At 41.6% G+C, this 18,978-nt stretch overlaps 1 protein-coding gene across 2 annotated transcripts in view; it reads left to right on the top strand.

The window, feature by feature from the left end:
- The window catches only part of SNX24 (sorting nexin 24), a 159,215-nt gene that overhangs the window by 80,798 nt on the left and 59,439 nt on the right, over positions 1–18,978 (top strand). For both annotated transcript variants that reach the window (XM_041762054.1, XM_041762055.1), the window contains exon 3: positions 14,259–14,363. In XM_041762054.1, coding sequence (XP_041617988.1) covers positions 14,259–14,363 — 105 coding nt within the window. The remainder of the gene's footprint in view (positions 1–14,258; positions 14,364–18,978) is intronic.

Below are 18,978 nucleotides of genomic sequence, written 5' to 3'. Positions count from 1 at the left end.
CCAGATACTCCAGGACCAGCTCCGCACCAGGCACAGCTGGGTGACTGCCAATTAGGCCCACCCTGAGCTTCTTACCAGTGCAGGGTCGGTCCTCCGGTTCTCTACCATGATCTTATTTTCTCCCCAGTGATTAGGGGCAGTTCTGAGATACTCAGAGTCAGAAAAAATTCCTAGGTTTTCTAGGACCTTTCTTTAATTTCTGCAGTTCCTGGTAATAATTTTAACCACGCTTATAGTCATATAATCAGGCCTACAAAAGCTGAGAGGAAAAATCCTCAAATTTCTCAATTTTGCATTTTTAAAACATCTGACAGGGGCACAGAGATAAAAATAGCTTTGTGAGGCAGTTTTAGGTATGTATTTACTGACTTCTGTATTGGGTATTGGAGAGCAGAAAGCAGCTGCCAAAAGCCTCCTTCACTTGCCCTAGTACAATTGAATTTGATTTGGCTAAAAGGTTACTATAGAAGATAGTTAAGTCTAAATCATGATAGGGTGTGAAAAAAGAAGAAATCTGTAATCTTGAGTGTAAATGATGTTAAGAATTGAAATCAGCAAAAAATTTACTCAGAATACACAAGCTTTACTGATTGCTACTGCCATGTTGTACAACTTGACTGTTTTATCACTATTTTGATGGCCCAATTTCCATATTTGAATTTTGTGATGCGTTTTGAGTGTTATATTTTTATATAAAATATTTTCCTTTTAAATTCAGTCAAATCTCTTATTTAATCTTCTTGAAATACTCGACTATTTCTGCAGTATGTGTGGTTTGCCCTCTTACCAGTGTTCTGGTTTTCCTGACATTTTACATCATATTTTTTACTTGTAAGTGTTGGGCCAGAGTCCCCATGTTAATTCTGAAATATATGAGCTCTTAAACCAAGTGCTTTGCATCTTTAGAATACTAGCTACATGGCTCTTCTCCATATTCTACAAACGGACAGAAATGCCTCCTGGCTTGTCGTCAGGCTGATTTTGAGACAGAAACTAAGACTGTTACCCATTTCACAGTTCATCTGGTTGTCTAAGGAAAGTTCTTGATGATTATAACTTCTCAATTTTTATAATTGTTCATATTAAAATACAAAAATAATATCCCAGTTGTTTACACTTTTCTTTGGTTTTCTTTCTTTTTTTAAAGAAACATTCAAGAGGGTTTTTTTTTCCCCTTTCTAATAATTTTTAGACTCTAAAGCTAAACTTTGCAGGAAGTTTGGGGACAGGAAAAATAATACATTGTTTTACATATTTCTGCTATACTACTATATTTCCTATTTTCCTTTTCTTGATTTTTTTTTAATTTTTATTTTTAAGTAGTCACTATACTGAGTCACAACCTATGATCAAAATCACAACCCTGAGATCAAGAGTCAGTTACCCCACTGGCTGAAGCAACCAGATGCCCCTCTTTTCTTGAATTTTTCACAGAAGCAAATAATTCTGTGCTGTGTTCTTGCATGATAGTAACTATGGTGTAGAAGTTAAGTGTGTAGGCTTTGGAAGCAGAATGCTTCTGAGCCTGCCTTTACCTCTTCCTGGATGTTGAGTCCCTGGAGCAAGTTATGTGATCTTTCTGTGTCTCATGTTCCCCATTTGTAAGATAGGAATAATGACAGTACTAACTTCATAGGATTATTTTATGAGCTAAATGAGATTGTGTGCATCACATGGTAAAATTTCCAATTATTGATAGCCCTCATTAGATCTAATCTTTTCCACGCTCAACATGGTTTCTTTACACTAAATTACAAAAAGAAGTATTCTCTGTCAAAGGGTTTGGATGTCTTTACCGCCCCTTGATGTATGGTGCCAAATTATTTTTAAAATGGTTCTAGCAGATTAAAAACACAACTAGCACATTTGAAAGTATCACAAAATCTTGTCAGATTTGAATATTACCCGCCCCCCAATGATACTTGTTTACTTAGCAGTGTATGTTGCCTTGTTGCTCTTTTCATTGGTATGTTTTAAGTTTGTTTAGAAGCTGTATTCCCTCTTTTTGGAATTGTCTTTCTGCTGGAGTCTCATTTGCTTCTGCCTGTTAATTTGTGTGGCCTGTTCATAAAATGTTAGCCACTGGCTGAGAGTATTTTTCATACAGGACCTTATGGCTATGATGTTTGTTTTAATTTACAAAAGCTTTAAATTGGTATGTTATCTGTGAGGTCAATTTTCACTCTTTCGGATTTTGGCTAACATCCAACGTCATTTCTTCCAGAGCTATGATGAGTATTTGATTCCATTTTCTTTCCTTCTTTTTTTTTTTTTTTTTTTGATTTTAATTTATTCATGAGAGAGACAGAGAGATAGGCAGAGACATAGACAGAGGGAGAAGCAGGCTCCCTATGGGGAGCCTGATGTGGGACTCGATCCAAGGATCCCGGAATTAACAATCTAAGCCAAAGGGAGACACTCAACCACTGAGCCACCCAGATGCCCCTGATTCCATTTTCTTTTAGCTTTTCTTGACTGATTCGTTTCATAGTGTGCATTTTGGACCACCTAAACCAGCATAGTGTTGACTGAAGTGCACACTCTGGGTACTACCCAGACACTCAGAAGCAGAGTCTCTCTGATGGAGTCCATTAATCTGTCTGTTAAACCAGCATCCCACATGATGAGTCTCCCAGTGCCTCTCGACATTTGAGAGATCCTCTTGTGTGGTTATATTTTTAGATGCATCTCTTAGACCATCCTCCCCACCCACCCTGTCTCCATCACAGGCACTGAAGCCGCAAGGTTTGAAATCTTGGGGAATCTCTCCTGCTTTTCTCTTACCTCCCATATTCAGAGTGTCACCAAGTCCTATATTGACTCATTCTTCCAAATTTCTACAATATGCACTGCTTAATCTACCCCTTTCTTCTCTGCCTTCCCAAGCCAGAGTCTTACTATTTTGTAAGTATTACTTTAATTGTTTTGACTCTTGTCTTCTGATTCACTCTTTGCTATAATTCAGTTTCCCTAAAGCATTATTTACATCTTCATCCTCTTGCCCAAATACATTGAAGTGGGTCCATATTGTCAACCTATCATGGACATTGATTCTCAAGGCCAGTAATCCTAGAGTTTCTGTTAGTTTTTATTGGTAGGATTAATAACCACAAACCTAGTGGCTTAAAGCAATACACATTTATTATATGTGGACGGCGTCGTGATCCTCCTGGGAGGCTCTGGGAGAGAATCCATTTCCCTGCCTTTTCTAGCTTGTAGAAGCTGCTCACAGTCTGTGGCTTGTGGCCTCTTCTGTCTCTAGAGCCAGTGGTAAAGCCACTGCAGATTCTAATTCTGTCATCCTCTGTCCAGTCCCTACATCTCCCCTCTCTGACAGGGACACTTCAGCCTCTCCCTTGAAATTTGGTTGTACCTGCAAAATCCCAGATAATGTCTCCATTTCAAGATACTTGATTTAATCCCACCCTTTGGCCATATAATGTGACACATTCTTAGGTTCCAGGGATCAGGACATGGACATTGTTAAAGAGAACCATTATTGTGTCAACCACAAACACCTTTTCTGGTTGACTTTATGTCTCACTTTCTCATAAGAAGATAGCAGTGACCACCAAACTAGTCCTCCCATTCACCCCCTTGTATGAAAATCACTTATTCTATCTTTGCCATGCTGAATGGCCTCCCTTCTGTGTTCTGATCCTTTCAAGCCAAAGTAAAACTCTTGACGTTCTTCTTTCACGTGGATTTCTTTTTCCCTCATGTCTTTGCTCTTGGAACTCCTATTCCTTCATATATATATATATATATATATTTTTTTTTTTTTTAAAGTAATCTCTATGCCCAACGTGTGCCTCTTACGATCCTAATATCGTGAGCAGGCATTTCTACTTAATTTAAAAACATCTAAGAGATCATTAAAATTTAGTTGTCCCTAGGTCTTGTCCAACTAGAAGACACATTTTTTATAAAAGGGACCACATATTATCTTTTGTATCTTCTTCGCTGCTTCCTAGTATTGGGCACATATTAGGCATTAAATAGGTATTGGGAAAATGGAATGTTTGGAGGACATTATGCATATTTCTGAATTACTAGAGGAATATTTTGGGTGACAGAAAGGGTTTTTATTGTGGGGTTTGGCTCACTGTAACTTCCATCCCAGGTTACACTGAAAAGTCCTTTGTAGCTCACCAGTCCTAGGTGTGAACACCACCAGCATCACACTGAAATCCTAAGCAAGCCCCTCCCCTGGTCTTCTCTCTTCACTCTTTGCATAATGTCCTTTTTAAAAATAAAGTTAAATGGTTCCCTCCTTACTGTTCAGGCCAGGCTGTGGTGACAGGGAGAGTCTTGGGCTTGTATGTGCAGCACCCTGTGCTACAGCAACACCTGCCCACATCTCCTAGAGACAAGCAGGTTACCACTTTGAATGGTGGTCCTTGAGAACAACTTTCCTCCCTTGGCCTCCAATCATGGGAGTGGGGAGAAAACTCAGCATGACCAACTGCTGAGCTTATGCCTTCCCAGCTGTCTGCTCCAGGCCAGCGGTTTCAGGGAAATATGGTGCTGATGCATTACTAAATTAAGCGTCTTCAATCTTGTTATTGCCTACTTTTGGCTTGAATAAAATATTACATTCTCATATTTAAACTAACAAAGTGCACATTTCACAGGAATCCCAAGCCACCGTCAGGAGTACAGCACCATGTACAGTGTTTCCAGAGGGAACCCTAGGGATGTAGGGATACCACAGTGGAGTGAAAGATTGAATTTTACCCCAAAGGCTCCCCAGGTCTTTCCTTAACCTCTTTGTTCTGGTTCCTTCTTTTTATTCATGTGCTTGGGATAGGTATTTGTGTTCCTTTCTTAAAGTGGTCATTATTGGGGCATCTAGGTGGCTCAGTTGGTTGAGCATCAGGCTCTTGGTTTCAGCTCAGGTCATGATCTCAGGGTCATGGAATCCTGCCCACACCAGGCTCTATACTCAGTGTGGAATCTGCTTGACGTTTCTTTCCCCTCCCTGTCCCTCTGCCTCCTCCCTACACTCATGCACACATGTGCGCGCGCGCTCTCTCTCTCTCAAAGAGATAAAATGTTTTTTTAAAAAACAGAAAATAGTCACCAGTTTATACATGGCATGTCTGTGTGGAGTAAGGTTCTGAATATCTCTTTAATGGTATAAAAACGAGGGGATCCCTGGGTGGCTCAGCGGTTTGGTGCCTGCCTTTGGCCCAGGGCGCGATCCTGGGGTCCCGGGATCGAGTCCCGCATTGGGCTCCCAGCATGGAGCCTGCTTCTCTCTCTGCCTCTCTCTCTGTCTATCATCAATCAATCAATCAATCAATCAATCAATCTTTTTAAAAATGGTATAAAAATGAAAGGAAGGGGCACCTGGCTGGCTCAGTTGGTGAAGCACGCAACTCTTGATCTCGAGCTTGTGAGTTCAAGCCCCATGTTGGGTGTAGAGATTACTTGAAAATAAATAAATAAATAAATAAATAAATATTAAAAAATAGAAAAAAAATAAAAAAAAATAAAAAATAGAAATAAAAAGGAAAGGGAGTGATCACTCCAGGCACAGGGGATGGTGCTTGCAGTATTGTGGAATCTGGTGGCTATCCGTGGATATCCGCGTGGATCGGAAAGGCTGCGTGGCTGGACGCAGCATGCCCAGAACAGTTAATCATCTGATGGGATGGCAGAGGAGTATTTATCATGTGAGCAGCTGAGCCCTGCTGGAAACATATTGTCTTGGATTTGTCTCTCCTCATCTAAAGCAATTCATTACTCACCTACAAATGCTGTCACAGGTCCCTGCAGCTATGATGATCGTCTTCCTCCATACTCCTGACATAAATAAAAAGGAAAAGTGTTTTCAGTACTGTATCTTCAAGATTTAAAAAGAGAGAGAGAGTGAGAGAGACAGATAATGGAGTTGATTTTCTATTTTACAATGTAAGAAATGTCATGATTCAGTGCGTTTAAAGGAAGTTTTTTAGGTTTAAAACTGAAACCGAAAAAGCTTATTTACCACAGAATAATTTAGCATTTTTGGCTTTGTTTCTGTTTGAGAAATAACCTCACGTGGTATAGAGGTGAGATACGTATTTATTCCCTTAGAGACAAACAAATTGTTTCTCCCTCCCTCCCCTCTCCCTCTCTCCCCCTTTCTTCCTCCTCCCCTTCCTCAATACTGGATCAGTCTCATCAGTAAATGAACAAGTCACAGCATTTCCTACTTAACATAATAAAGCCCACCTTTGACACCATGCATCCCTCCTGTGTTGCCCCATTACTCTCCTTTTTTCATAGAATTCCTCAAAAGAGAAGTCTGCTTTTCCACTTCTTTCTCCCTCCTTACCCAGTGTTTGATCCCTCAGCCTCACTGAGTATGGTCTGACCATGCCTGCTCCTTGGAGCACTTGGCTTCCCGAAGGTGCAAGTTTCACCCCTTGCTCGGTCACTGCCTTGCTTCTCTGCACTACCTTTCAGAGTTGGAGGTCTTATCTTCTGTTTCAGCGTCCTGTTGCGGCGTAACAGATCCCCACACACTCAGCAGCATAAAACAAGACAACTATATCATTTCAGAGTTTCTGTGGATCGGGAGTCTGGGCATGGGTTCTCTGGTTTGCTTAGGGCCTCACCAGGCATCATGACGCCTGGGTGTCACCAAGGCTATGATCCCATCCAGGGCTCAGGGTCCTTTTCCAAGCTCATATAGGTGAGGCTCAGTTTCTTGTGATCTTGGAACTGAGGGCCGTTTTTGCTTGCCAACTGTTGTCCAGGGGTGGCTCTCAGCTCTTTGAAGCCGATCCCCGAGTTTGAGGCATGTGTGTGTCACATGGCCATGCCAACAATCTGCTAGGACTGGGTCTCATAAAAGGCAAACCTGAATCAGGGAGTGACTATGCTACCACAGTCACAGATGCCATCTTAGTCCAGGGGAAGGGATTCTGTAGCACATGTACCAAGAGGCAGGGATCTTGGGAGCTGTCTGAGGATCCTGCCATCAATCACAGTAATTGTTTTTTGGTCCATGCCAATGGAGAAGCTCCCACTGTCATGTCGTCTAGTTCCACGGCTCTAGAAACCACCTATGTGTCTGATGCCCAGATCTATAAATTCATATCTACCTGCTTGCACTTTGCTTCCATTTGAATGCCGCGTGAGCATCTTAAAATCGCCAAAACCAAACAGTGGGTTCCTTTATGCCAAAGTGATTTTTGGTTGGATGTAATAGAAACTTGACTAGATCTCTTAAACAAGTGAGAGATGATTCTCACACTGCCACAAAACTAAAAGCAGTCTGTCCCAGTTGATGTAGCAGTTCCACAGTATCCATGTTCCGAGCTCCTTTTTGTCTTTCTGCTTTGCCATCTTTACCTTTGCACACACCTTGCACCCTTCTGGTTACAATATAGCTGCCATCCCTCCAGCCCTTGCTTCTGCATTTCTGTCAGGAAGAAGAGTCTTTTTCTTTTTTCTTTTCTTTATGGCTTTCTTTCCTTTCCTTTTCTCCTTTCCTTTCCTCTTCTTTCTCTCTGAGCTAAACAAGAGCCCTACCCAGTAGCCTTAAACTATGTTTCATTAACACCTCTGTTACATGGCCATCCTAATGACAATGGAACTTGGGAAATGAAGACCTTTTGCCCAGCGTGTTGGTATTCTCAATGGCATTGGGTTTTTGTTTTTTTGCAAAAAGAGGAAAGGAGTGAATATTGGGTAGGGAGCTAGCAGTATCAGCTGTAAGCCCTACTCATATAAGATTAGACTTTGCTACAAGTAACTCTGGAGCCAAAATAACAGTGGCATTCACAGATAAACATTTATTTATTTATTTATTTATTTATTTATTTATTTATTTATTTATTTAAGATTTTTTATTTATTTCTTAGAGTGAGCACAAGCAGAGGGTGGGCCGAGGGAGAGGAAGGAGACTCCCCATCCCGGGACCCTGGGATCATGACCTGAGCTGAAGGCAGACGCTCAATCTACTGAGCCACTCAGGCACCCCAGAGATAAACCTTTATTTCTCCCACGTAAATGCCTAGGGCTGGTGTGCCTGTTTCACCGTCATCAGGGACCCAGGCTCCTGTGGCTCTTCCGCTCTCAAGGGGAGGCTTGTCTCTCATCCTCGAAGGTGATGGCTTCCTGTCTGTCTAGCCATCACATGGTGGAGTCAGCCAGCGGGCAGAGGAAGGGAAAGAAGGAAATAGTCATTCCCTGTAAGAACACTGCCTGAAAAGTGCACTTACATGTCTTTGTACCTACCTTCTGCCAGAATTCAGTCTTAGGGTCCCACACAGCTTCAAGGGAGTTTGGGGAATGTGTCCTTTATTCTGGGTGGTCATGTACTTGACCTGAAAATCAGGTCTGTTCTGTAGAAGGGAGGGACAGTGGATCTGGGGAGACAACTTGTGCTCCCTGCCACTTTCCCTGAACCTGGCTTTCTACCACCTTTCAGGAAACAGCAGGCAGGTCATTCAAATACAGCTGCTGGGTGAAGCCACACACCTGAAACAGCTAGGGACCCGGAGTCATTCTGAGCATCTCTTCTTTCTACATACTCCCACAGCCTCTCCTTGTCCCCACGTCTGCTACCAGGACCATAGTTCGAATCACCATGGTCTCCTGCCTGGACTTCTTCTGCAGGAACTTCTGACTGGTCTCCTGCACTGACTCCTGCCCTATTATAGTGCTTCTTGCTGTGGGGTGTAGCATGACATCTACAAAGTAAACTTCTATCCAGTCATTACCCTGCTGCAGATGTTCACTAAGCTTCCCATTTAAAATGATATGCAGTTTCCTACGTAGCCTTCACATCCCTCCTCAGACGTTCCCATATCACACCGGCCCCCACCTCCCACCCCATCCTGGTATTCTCTGCCCCCCACCCTGTTTTATTACCTTGTATATTGTTTCTTGTCTGTCTCCTGGTATGTAAGCTCCATGAGGGCAAGAGTGTCTCTAGCACTGAATTAACATGTAGGAGGGGCTCGTTGTCTTCTGCTCCATGACCATCACCAGAGGCTTTTGCTTCCCCTTGAACTTAGCCTTTCTTTTCTTTTTTTTTTTTAAAGGATTTTATTTATTTATTCATGAGAGGCACAGAGTGAGAGAGGCAGAGGGAGAAGCAGGCTCCATGCAGGGAGTCCGATACAGGACTTGATCCCAGGACTCTGGGATCATACCCAGAGCTGAAGGTGGGCGCCCAACCGCTGAGCCACCCAGGAGTCCCCGAGCTTAGCTTTTTTTTTTTTTTTTTTTTTTTTGAGCTTAGCCTTTCTAATAGACAAAAGAAAATCTACTTTAACAAAACCTAAAATTTATTTGTCTTCCCCATGCTGTCTCTTACATGGAATCAACCTTCTTCCAGAAACTCCCCTATTCAAATCCGCTGACCGTTTGCTTCCCCCTAGAGCCACAGTTCTGTGGGCATGGTGTGCCCAGCTGTCCTTGGATTCCCTTCCTCATGCTGATGGGGCAGAGCTGTTGGGTTGATCCTGTTCTTTCTCTTTGCTTTAATCTGTTTTCTGGAGTTATGTCCTCAACTTCCTTTGTATGAAAGAAGTCATAGGAGGTAAACTTTTTGAGGTCTTGAATGTCAGGAAATGCTTTGGATCTCCCACTTAATTGGTGATGGGAATACGTTCTCACGTTAGATCTTTGCAGCCCTGATGTCCACCGTTGCTGATGAGAAGTCATCAGCAGTGGCAGCAGTTCCCCTTCTGTGCTCATCAGCAAATGTTTTCCTGTGTCTTCTCTCTGTCTCTGTCCTGGCTATCCTGAGAGCTCACAGATAAATGTCAGTAAATGCGGGGCTTTCAAAGTATATTATGCTGGCATGCAGTGGGTTCTTAATTGAAGATCTGAATCAGGTCACATAATTTTTTTTTGAAGATTTTATTTATTTATTCATGAGAGACACACACACAGAGAGAGAGGCAGAGACACAGACAGAGGGAGAAGCAGGTTCCATGCAGGGAGCCCGACGTGGGACTCGATCCCAGGTCTTCAGGGTCAGAACCTGGGCTGAAGGCAGCGCTAAACTGCTGAGCCACCCAGGCCGCCCCTCACATAATTCTTTTACTGTTTCTTTGAGTATTTCTTTTCTCCTTTATGGAATGCTTACTGGTTTTGTATTAAACTTCCTATATTAATACTTCTGGTATTTTTCTTTTCACCTAACTTTGCTCTCCCTCTCTTTGTTGTGGAGTTTGAGAGACATCTGTGATTTTATATTCTACCTCTTTTAATTTTTTACTTCTCTGTCATGTTTTTAATTTCTAAAAAAAAAAAATCTCATTTTTTTTTCACAGCAATCTCTTCTTGTTTTATAGAAGCAATGTCTTCTCAAATCTCCCTGCAGGTACTAAATAGTTATCAAAGATCTCTTCCATTATTTTATTCCTCTGGGGTTTGTTGTTCCACTTCTTTTTCTAATCCTTTCTTTTCCACAGTGCTTTTTCACAGTCTTCATTCTGATAGTTAGCCTTCATTGCCCATCCAACTAGATGAATTATTCTTGGTGTTTGTCACTGGTACCTTTGCCTTGGCTACACAAGCCCGGTTCCTCTGTGGGGTGTATCGGCTAGAGGGCTTCATCATAAGGAGTGAGAGGAGAGACCAGCTGTTTGGCTGGGGACCCCACGATAGGATAAGTAGAATGGCAGACACCATCATTCAACCCAGATGCTTCATTCATTTTCTTTAGGGACAATGACACTTCTTTGTGGGCTAGGGTTAGGTGTGAGTGCTAGGGATGCAACCAGGTTACTAGTGTCCCTGCTTGTAACCATGCCAGTGGACCAGCCATGACATTGTCTCATTCCTCTTCTTGGCTCCCCTCTCCTCTCATGCTAGTCATGAGCACAAAGCTCTCAGGTTGGCTGAGAAAACAGTGCTCCATGGTCTTTGCAATCTCTTTCTTGAGGTGGCCTGACCAGGGCATCCTCTGCTCTGTTATTTTCATTGACACACTCTCACTTTGTGTCTTACAGAAAGTTCTTAATCCCTCTCTTGGTGATACTTTTTCTCTGCCCCTTTGTTTTCTTTTTTTTTTTATTTATTTTTTTTTTATTTTATTTTATTTTTTTTTTTTTATTTATGGTAGAGAGAGAGAGAGAGAGAGAGAGAGAGGCAGAGACACAGGCAGAGGGAGAAGCAGGCTCCACGCACCAGGAGCCCGACGTGGGACTCGATCCCGGATCTCCAGGATCGCGCCCTGGGCCAAAGGCAGGCGCCAAACCGCTGCGCCACCCAGGGATCCCCTGCCCCTTTGTTTTCATTCTTCTGAGTCCCATTACCTTTGGCTTTTTGCCTTTTCCTTTCCTTTTCTTTTCTTTCTTTTCTTTTCTTTTCTTTTCTTTTCTTTTCTTTTCTTTTCTTTTCTTTTCAGATGTCTATCAGGGTTAAATTCAGGTACATAAAACAGAAAGTCCAAATACCAGTACCTTTAAGGGGTGGGGGAAAGGATTATTTTTTTCTTCTCAAAAAATAAGTCTGGGGGGTGGGCAGTTCAGGGCTGTTGAGGCAACTCTTGGAGGCTTTCAGGCATGGCTGCTTCTTCCTTTCTGCTCGGTCATCTGAAACACCTGTCGTCTATCCTCAGAGTTTCTCCATGGTGGCTGATGGGTACTGCAGCACCAGCTATCATTATCACCTCCACAGGAAGAAGGTGCCAGGGGATGGAGGGATGGAGGCGAGGTGAAGTAGGACAGAAGGTGCAAGGCAGCTGAGTCTGTTCCTTTTTTTAAATTTTAATTATTTTTTTAATTTCTCCACCAAACATGAGGCTTGAACTCACAACTCCAAGGTCCAGAGTCGCATGTTCCACCGACTGAGCCAGCCAGGTGCCCTGAGTTTGTTCCATTTTCAGAGTCCTTATGAAAAGCCCTGGAGACTTCTGATTACCACTGTCTTCCACTCTCTGCAGAGGGGTTGGGAAATTTAGCTTTCTTGGCTGAATTTAGCTGGATACATTATTACTCCTAATAATATAGGAGCTCTATTGGTGAGGAAAGCAAGGAGAGTGAATTTGTGGTTTGCAGCTAGCACTTCCATGTTATTATTTTAATGGCACTCAGTGTATGGAGTGAGGGGGCAAACACAGGCTCAGCCTAGTGTCTTGAACTGGAAGTGCTAATCTGGGAAATACAGAGACTCCTTCTTTGTGCGGGTTAATGGTAAATCTATTCTTTTGTACGGGAAGACATATTCACTACACTTTTAGCTGCTAGGCTTTTGATTTGCTCTTGATTTGCATGTGTGGTAAAGGAACAATCCATGATGAGAAAAACCTTTGTTTGTCTTGAGTTTTTGAAACTTTGAAAAACAGTTTTGATTTTCTGAGCTGCTGTCTAGGCTTTTTACACTATGATAACCCTGCTCACACACAGAATCTGGACATTCAGGTGAGAACTTGAGTTCAAGAATTCCTGCCATAAGTTCTCACTTTGCTTTCCTGGCACCATTTCAAATAAGCATTTGGGGTTAAGCCCTTGAGAAGTTAGTGACCTCCATCTCAACCACCTGTAAGTGACAGGTGCTTGCTACCCTGCTCTCTTATCTCCCGCTTGCTCATGACCTGCCGCCCTCCGCTGCTTCTGGGATCTGTAATAAATCTTACTCTACATCCTTTCTGTGGATATAATGAAACCGGGCCTTTAATCAGAATGAGCCCATGGGGTCCACTTCCCCAAACTGGGAGCTCAGAAGCTCAGGGCTTTTGCCTCTCCTCCAGCAGGTCATAATCTGTATATTCTTAATCATGACACCAGCTCTGGCTTCCTGCTACACAGTAGGTTTTCCAAGCTTTTAATTAGAACATTAAACGTCATTCCATTTTAGTCGGCATATCAGTTTCACATTGCTGCTGTAACCTATTAGTGTAAACTTAGTGGCTTAAAACAAAACAGATTGATTTCTTTTTATCCTTCTTGAGATCAGAAGTCCAAAATGAATTTCACTGGGGTAAATCAAAGGCATCACAAGGCTAGAGGGGAATATTTATTCCCTTTTCTTATTATTTCCTTATTATTCCTTATATTTCCTTATTATTCCTCTAAAGGGATTATTTATTCCCTTTCCTTCCCAGCTTCTAGAGATCACCTGGGCTCTCATCTCAATCCTTCCTCTATTGTCGAAGCCACCCATGTGGCATCTTCCAAACTCTCTCTGACTCTGACCCTCCTGCTTGCCTCTTATAAGGAATCTTATTATTACACTCAGCCAAGCTGGTAATCCTCCTTAAAATCACTCCATGTTTAAGACCCCTAATTTAGTTAGTCACCTCTGCAAAGTAGTTTGCCATGTAAAGGTAACATTCACAGGTTAAGGCGCGATGTCATAGGATATGCCTACCACAGACAGCTCTAACTCAAGTTCCAATAGAATTTTTCTTTTTTATGTGGTTCCTTCAAACTGCTGCCCAGAAAGGCTGAGCTGAGGACCATGATGATTTTTCTTGAATAGAATTTGGACCTAATTCTTAGGAGCATTGGAACAATCAGTGTTTCTGTTATAAAAATCTAAAGTTTATTCTATTACAGACTTGAGAAACTTTCCAAATGGTGTGGTCTAGTTCATATGGCATTTCCAGTGGGATGGTTATAAACATTGCATTTTATTTTGACTTTTTCTGTGAAATAATACATAGAAAGGCTTTTTGTCAGAAAAATACTTCTGAACAAAGTTTCTTTATATTAATTGATTTTGGAAATTATAAACTACTTAGCCTCTATACAATGCATTTACTGAACTTTTTTTTTTTGCATTTACTGAATTTCTAATTTTTTCAGGAAAAAAATAATTCCAGTCTGAAATACTAGATAATATACAACAATAACAACTACCAGAAACACAAAACTCTTCTTCTAAAATCCGAACATTTAGGACAGCTAAATAAATAGGGTTTTAAATATATATATTTTATTTATTTATTTATTTTAGAGAAAGAGAGAGAAAGCTGGGGTAAGGGGAGGGATACAGCAAGGGGAGGGGAGAGAGAAAGAATCTGGTTCTGTGCTGGGCAGGGAGCCTGACATAGGGCTTGATCCCAGGGCCCTGAAATCATGATCTGAGCTGAAATCATGAGTCAGACACTTAACTGACTGAACCACCACATATGCACCCCTAAGTAAAGAATTTTTAAATAAAATTTAGATATAATTATATTTTCCTCTGTTTTTTTATTAGAGATAGTAGTAGTTCATTTTCTTTTATTGGCTTTCCCCCTTAAATTATGTCTTTATAATTGAGACTTTTTCTGTATTTTTTTTCTGTTTCTGTCTTTATAGCTGAAGAAATGTATAAAAACTCCAGAAATCCCTTCTAAACATGTTAGGAACTGGGTCCCAAAAGTCTTGGAACAACGACGACAAGGTTTGGAAACATATTTACAGGTAAGATGTATTTAGATCCTCAGTTTAATATAATGTAGCTTAAATAAACTTACTGTCTTAGTATTTTTTCTCAAAGCTAATAGACGAGATGCAAAATAGATTAAGCAATCAAACATTCTAGATTAAAATAAAGAATGTTCAAAATTATAAATATGTTGTTAGTTGGTCCTTTTAGCTTTAATCAGTAATAATGTAGATTGAGGAAGTGAAAATTTCATGTACAGGTAGAAACTGATGCAAAGTGGGTCTGTCCATTTTTTAATTGAGCTCTACAAATTACTTAGTTTTTGTTTTTTGTTTTCTCTCACAAGATTTGTTGCTTAATTCAGCCATTGGGTTTTGGTTGTTGAGGACATAGAGAATCTGAATTTTCGTTGGGCTTGACTCGTCCATCTGTGAAATCAAGTTGAGAACAAGTGTCTAAAAATTGCCTCTGATGAAGTGCCGACTTCTTTGCAAATTAGAATATGTTTTTTAAAAGAATGCATAAGCACTCTTTACTTAGCACTTGTCCTAAGTAAAAAGGAAAAGCAAAGGAAAGGATGGAACAGTGTCAACTTATCTTAGTTTTAAAATACAAAGGGCTAGAAGCTTCAGATAAATATCCATGTAGTTGTTAATCCAGAGTGCACCACGCAGGGCAGATGCTGGCACAGCTCAGGCCAGTTGCTCAGCCAGGATGCTAAGCATTTTAGAGGCAGATGCATGGGAATGACCCAAGTGAACATAGCTGAGAGGAAAGGAAGAGAAGAGCTGGACTTCACCTAACCTAAGGGTTATGGATTTATCATGATGATCTATCTAAGACATGCTACATCACAGAAACAGCAGCTCTTACTGTGCTTTCCATTATTAATATCTTGTAACCTCTTTAAGCTTTCACCGTATGGTAGATTCTGTATAGGCAGGTAGCTGGAGGCTCTGGGAAGCCAGCATACTGTTTGTGTAACCAACTTTTTCTGGGTGGTTTGCCTGGTTAGAAGTTGAAGAGAAGCTGTCCCCACAGGTTTATACTTGGTGATAAATTTAGATGACCCTCTCCCAGTAGAAAGATGCCAACAGTCTCTCCATGGCCTTGTTTAGTTTTCCTGGCTTTACAGTGTTCACTGAGAAAAGCGAACACGCTGGAGGCCCTGCAAGCATCTAACAAGGGCTCTCTTTACTGTTTTTGTTCATCTGCGTTTGGGCATGGTGGACAGATCCTTCACTGCCTCCCCCTGGAAGTCAGAGATGAAAGAAAATGGGTTCCACAAATAACAGGAACGTGTGTGGCTGTGTCCCTTGAGACTCTATATATGGAGCTGTGAGACTTCCAAAGCTGCTGGCAGCACTGCCAAGCAAAACCAAACCAAAAAAACGAGACTTTAGACATCGGATGTGAAGGGTAAAAATTCATGTTCTCTATAATTAAATGGAATAGGTAAACAATGCATTCTTATAGGCCACATTTTCCACAGATACTGTATATCTTCAGGCTTTCCTTGTGAAGCATGCTTTCCTCTTTTTCCTCCCACTGTATTTGACACATGACTTCCATTACTACTTAATGTAAACATTTTAAGTTGTTTGTACTTTGGATATAACTATCCAGATAAAATCATCTGGCCCCAAGAGAAGTTTACAGTGACTCTCAAATTGAGCTTAGAATTTTCTATTCTCAGAAATAGAGCTTGAAAGATGTGGTGAGGGATTGGGACAGCTTGCTTCTTCTTCTGCATTTAATATTCATTTTCTAGTCACTATGGTCCCTACAGAGGTCATGGGAGCTCTCTCTTCTCCCTCCTCTGGCTGATTGTGTTTGTGGGCAGTGGGAGCTAGGTAGAAGTTGAAGAGATGAGTGGGAATGCTTTACTGGTCCTAAGTGAACTGAAAACCCTGGGTCACATATCATTTTTTGATAACTTTTGGTGTTTAAGTCTCTTTAAGAGTCTTGGCATGGCATTGGACAGGATGGCCCTGTTCTGGCCCACAAATCTGAAAAAGTTTTCATACCCACAGTCATAACATTTCAAGCTCACAGTGCCATTAAAATATTTTCTAGTCCAGCCTACCTCCTACCCTTCATTATATCCATAATTATACTTCTGGCCTCGGTTTCTACTCTTAGAACAGGCAGATTAGCACTTGAGAGGGCCGTAGAAAACACTTCCTCCTCTTGTCCCACTAGTACTTTTGGGACCATGGGTGAGTAGAACAGAATTCCTAAGGTCACTCTTCTGTTTTAGTGGTGAAGAAACTGAGGTCTAGTGTGGTTATGCAACTTGCCTCACTCCCTAGAGTTGATTAAAGACATGAACTGAAATTTTAGTTTCTAAGTCCCTTTTCATTCTGTATTATAGATGTTTCTAATTTCTTAGCCTTAACATAGTTTTACTTAAGGATATATTAATAATCATAAAAGAAAAGGCCTTCTAATCATAAGCTGCCATAATTTAATTAACTATCTACCCCTAACTCCCTTGATAGGTTGATAGATTGGTGATTTTTGATTTTTGTTTTGTTTTTATTTTGATTGGTTATTTTTAAAATCTATACCTTGAATATATAGAATCCTATGAAAACTGTCGGTATGCATCTATTTTCCATGTTAAGTCATCTGCAGAGAAACCCAGATCTTAAGAAATATATTACCTGGGGTGTCCCATACTGATTTGACCCTCAGACATGGTTTATAGAAGACATTTTACTTTGAGATGACTTCCTGTCTTTCCTGAGACCCCTCTGAAATAAGAGTGCAAAAACTTAACAAGGAGTGAACCTTCATAGTTAAGTAGTAGATGGGCAGGGGAAAGAGGGGATCATCAGAGGTAGAAAAATGTTTAACAACTTTCTGGAAAATGGAATGTTCTGGAAGCGTATGAATTGTTGTAGCAGAGAGCAGAAGGCAGCAGCCCTGAGAGCCTGCAGTAGAGGCAGGAATAAGCCTGCCCACGGCTTTGCTGGAGAAAGTCTAGGCTTAGAGCCACCAGGTAAAAATGCAAACAAGTGGGCCCATTCAGAGTAAGCACATGGGGCAGGTGTCTTGACCACTTGTTCTCTATAGAATACAGGCAGCTTGATGTTTATGATGGGCAAAAAAAATTGCAAGACCTTTCTCTTCAGGGCAAAATAAAACAAGGGTGCCTAGGTGACTCAGTGGGTTAAGCAACTGACTCTTTTTTTTTTTTAAAGTTTTTTTTTAACTAATTTATTTATGATAGTCACAGAGAGAGAGAGAGAGAGAGAGAGAGAGAGGCAGAGACACACAGGCAAAGGGAGAAGCAGGCTCCATGCACCGGGAGCCCGATGTGGGACTCGATCCCAGGTCTCCAGGATCGCACCCTGGGCCAAGGGCAGGCACCAAACCACTGTGCCACCCAGGGATCCCCAAGCAACTGACTCTTGATTTAAGCTCAGGTCATGATCTCGGGGTCCTTGGACTGAGTGCATCGTTGGGCTCCGTGCTCAGCATGGAGTCTGCTTAAGGATTCTCTCTTGCTCCCTCCGCCCCTCTAGCCCTGCTTATATTCTCTCTCTCTCTCTCTCTCTCTCAAATAAATAAATCTTTAAAAAAGACAAAATAATAGGCCAAAATATTAAATAGAATGAAGAGAGCTAAGGCTTCTCATGTAGATATAGGGCCCTGAGTTTGATTCCCTTCCCCACCACCTTAGCTCAGAGAAGAGCTGACCAGATCCCATGCTCTGCTCACATTGTCCTTCCACTTGCAAGGAGGTCTGACGGACCTTCAGAGGAACCCCCCCCCCCCCGCAGGTCCCTCAGTAACGCTTTCTTCAGTGAGACCTGATAACCAAGGATTGCCAGGTCTGTGAGGAACAAAAAGACCGGATGAACTGAAACACTGACTTGTCAGGAAAGAGAGAACTCAGAACACAAAATACACCCCCATAATTGGTTTTAATAAATCCAGAGAGCTGCCCAAAGGCCTTACAGCCAAAAGATAACACTAGGAAACTAAGAGAAGCAGTCGGGACACACAGGACTTGTTAGTATTTATTGTGTCCTCCAGCCGAATCATTCAGTAGCTATACTTCACTTGGAAAATTGTTCATAAAGGACAGATACAAAATCTCCCCAACAAAAGATGAGACACACTGAGGATCTATCCAGGTGTAACATCCTGGAGTCCTAGAAAGAAAGATGAGGGGGAAATACACCAGTAGGGGAGAGAATAATCAAAGGAAAAGTAGTTGGCCATTTCCCCAAGCTGGAGGCGGTGAGCCTTTACATAGACAAGGTGCTTCCAGGGCAGAACAAGAAGAATGATAGAAGCCCTCCAAGACATAGACACACTGGCAGAATTTCAGTGTGTCAGAGATGAAGATCTGTACTCTTCCAGAAAAGAAGAACAAATGGTGGGCAAGGTTGAGGTTCAGCTGTGGCTCTGTTTCTTTATCTGAGGCTGGTTCAATGGGCAGGTCCCTCTCTCTTCTTCAGTAGTAGCGTCATATTGCAAGCTGGCTTGGTTTTTATTTTTATAAAAGGGTTTTATTTATTTATTTATTTGTTTGTTTGTTTATTTATTTATTTGAAAGAGAGAGCGCGCCTAAGTAAGCAGAGCAGCAGACTTGGTTTTTAGATGGCAATTTTTCACGGGAATTTTTCATATATCACT

The sequence above is a fragment of the Vulpes lagopus genome, chromosome 7 (genome assembly GCF_018345385.1).
Source record: "Vulpes lagopus strain Blue_001 chromosome 7, ASM1834538v1, whole genome shotgun sequence".
NCBI classification, from domain to species: domain Eukaryota; kingdom Metazoa; phylum Chordata; class Mammalia; order Carnivora; family Canidae; genus Vulpes; species Vulpes lagopus.
The sequence above is the reverse complement of the archived record's forward strand: the minus strand, read 5'-3'. Positions and strand labels throughout refer to the sequence as shown.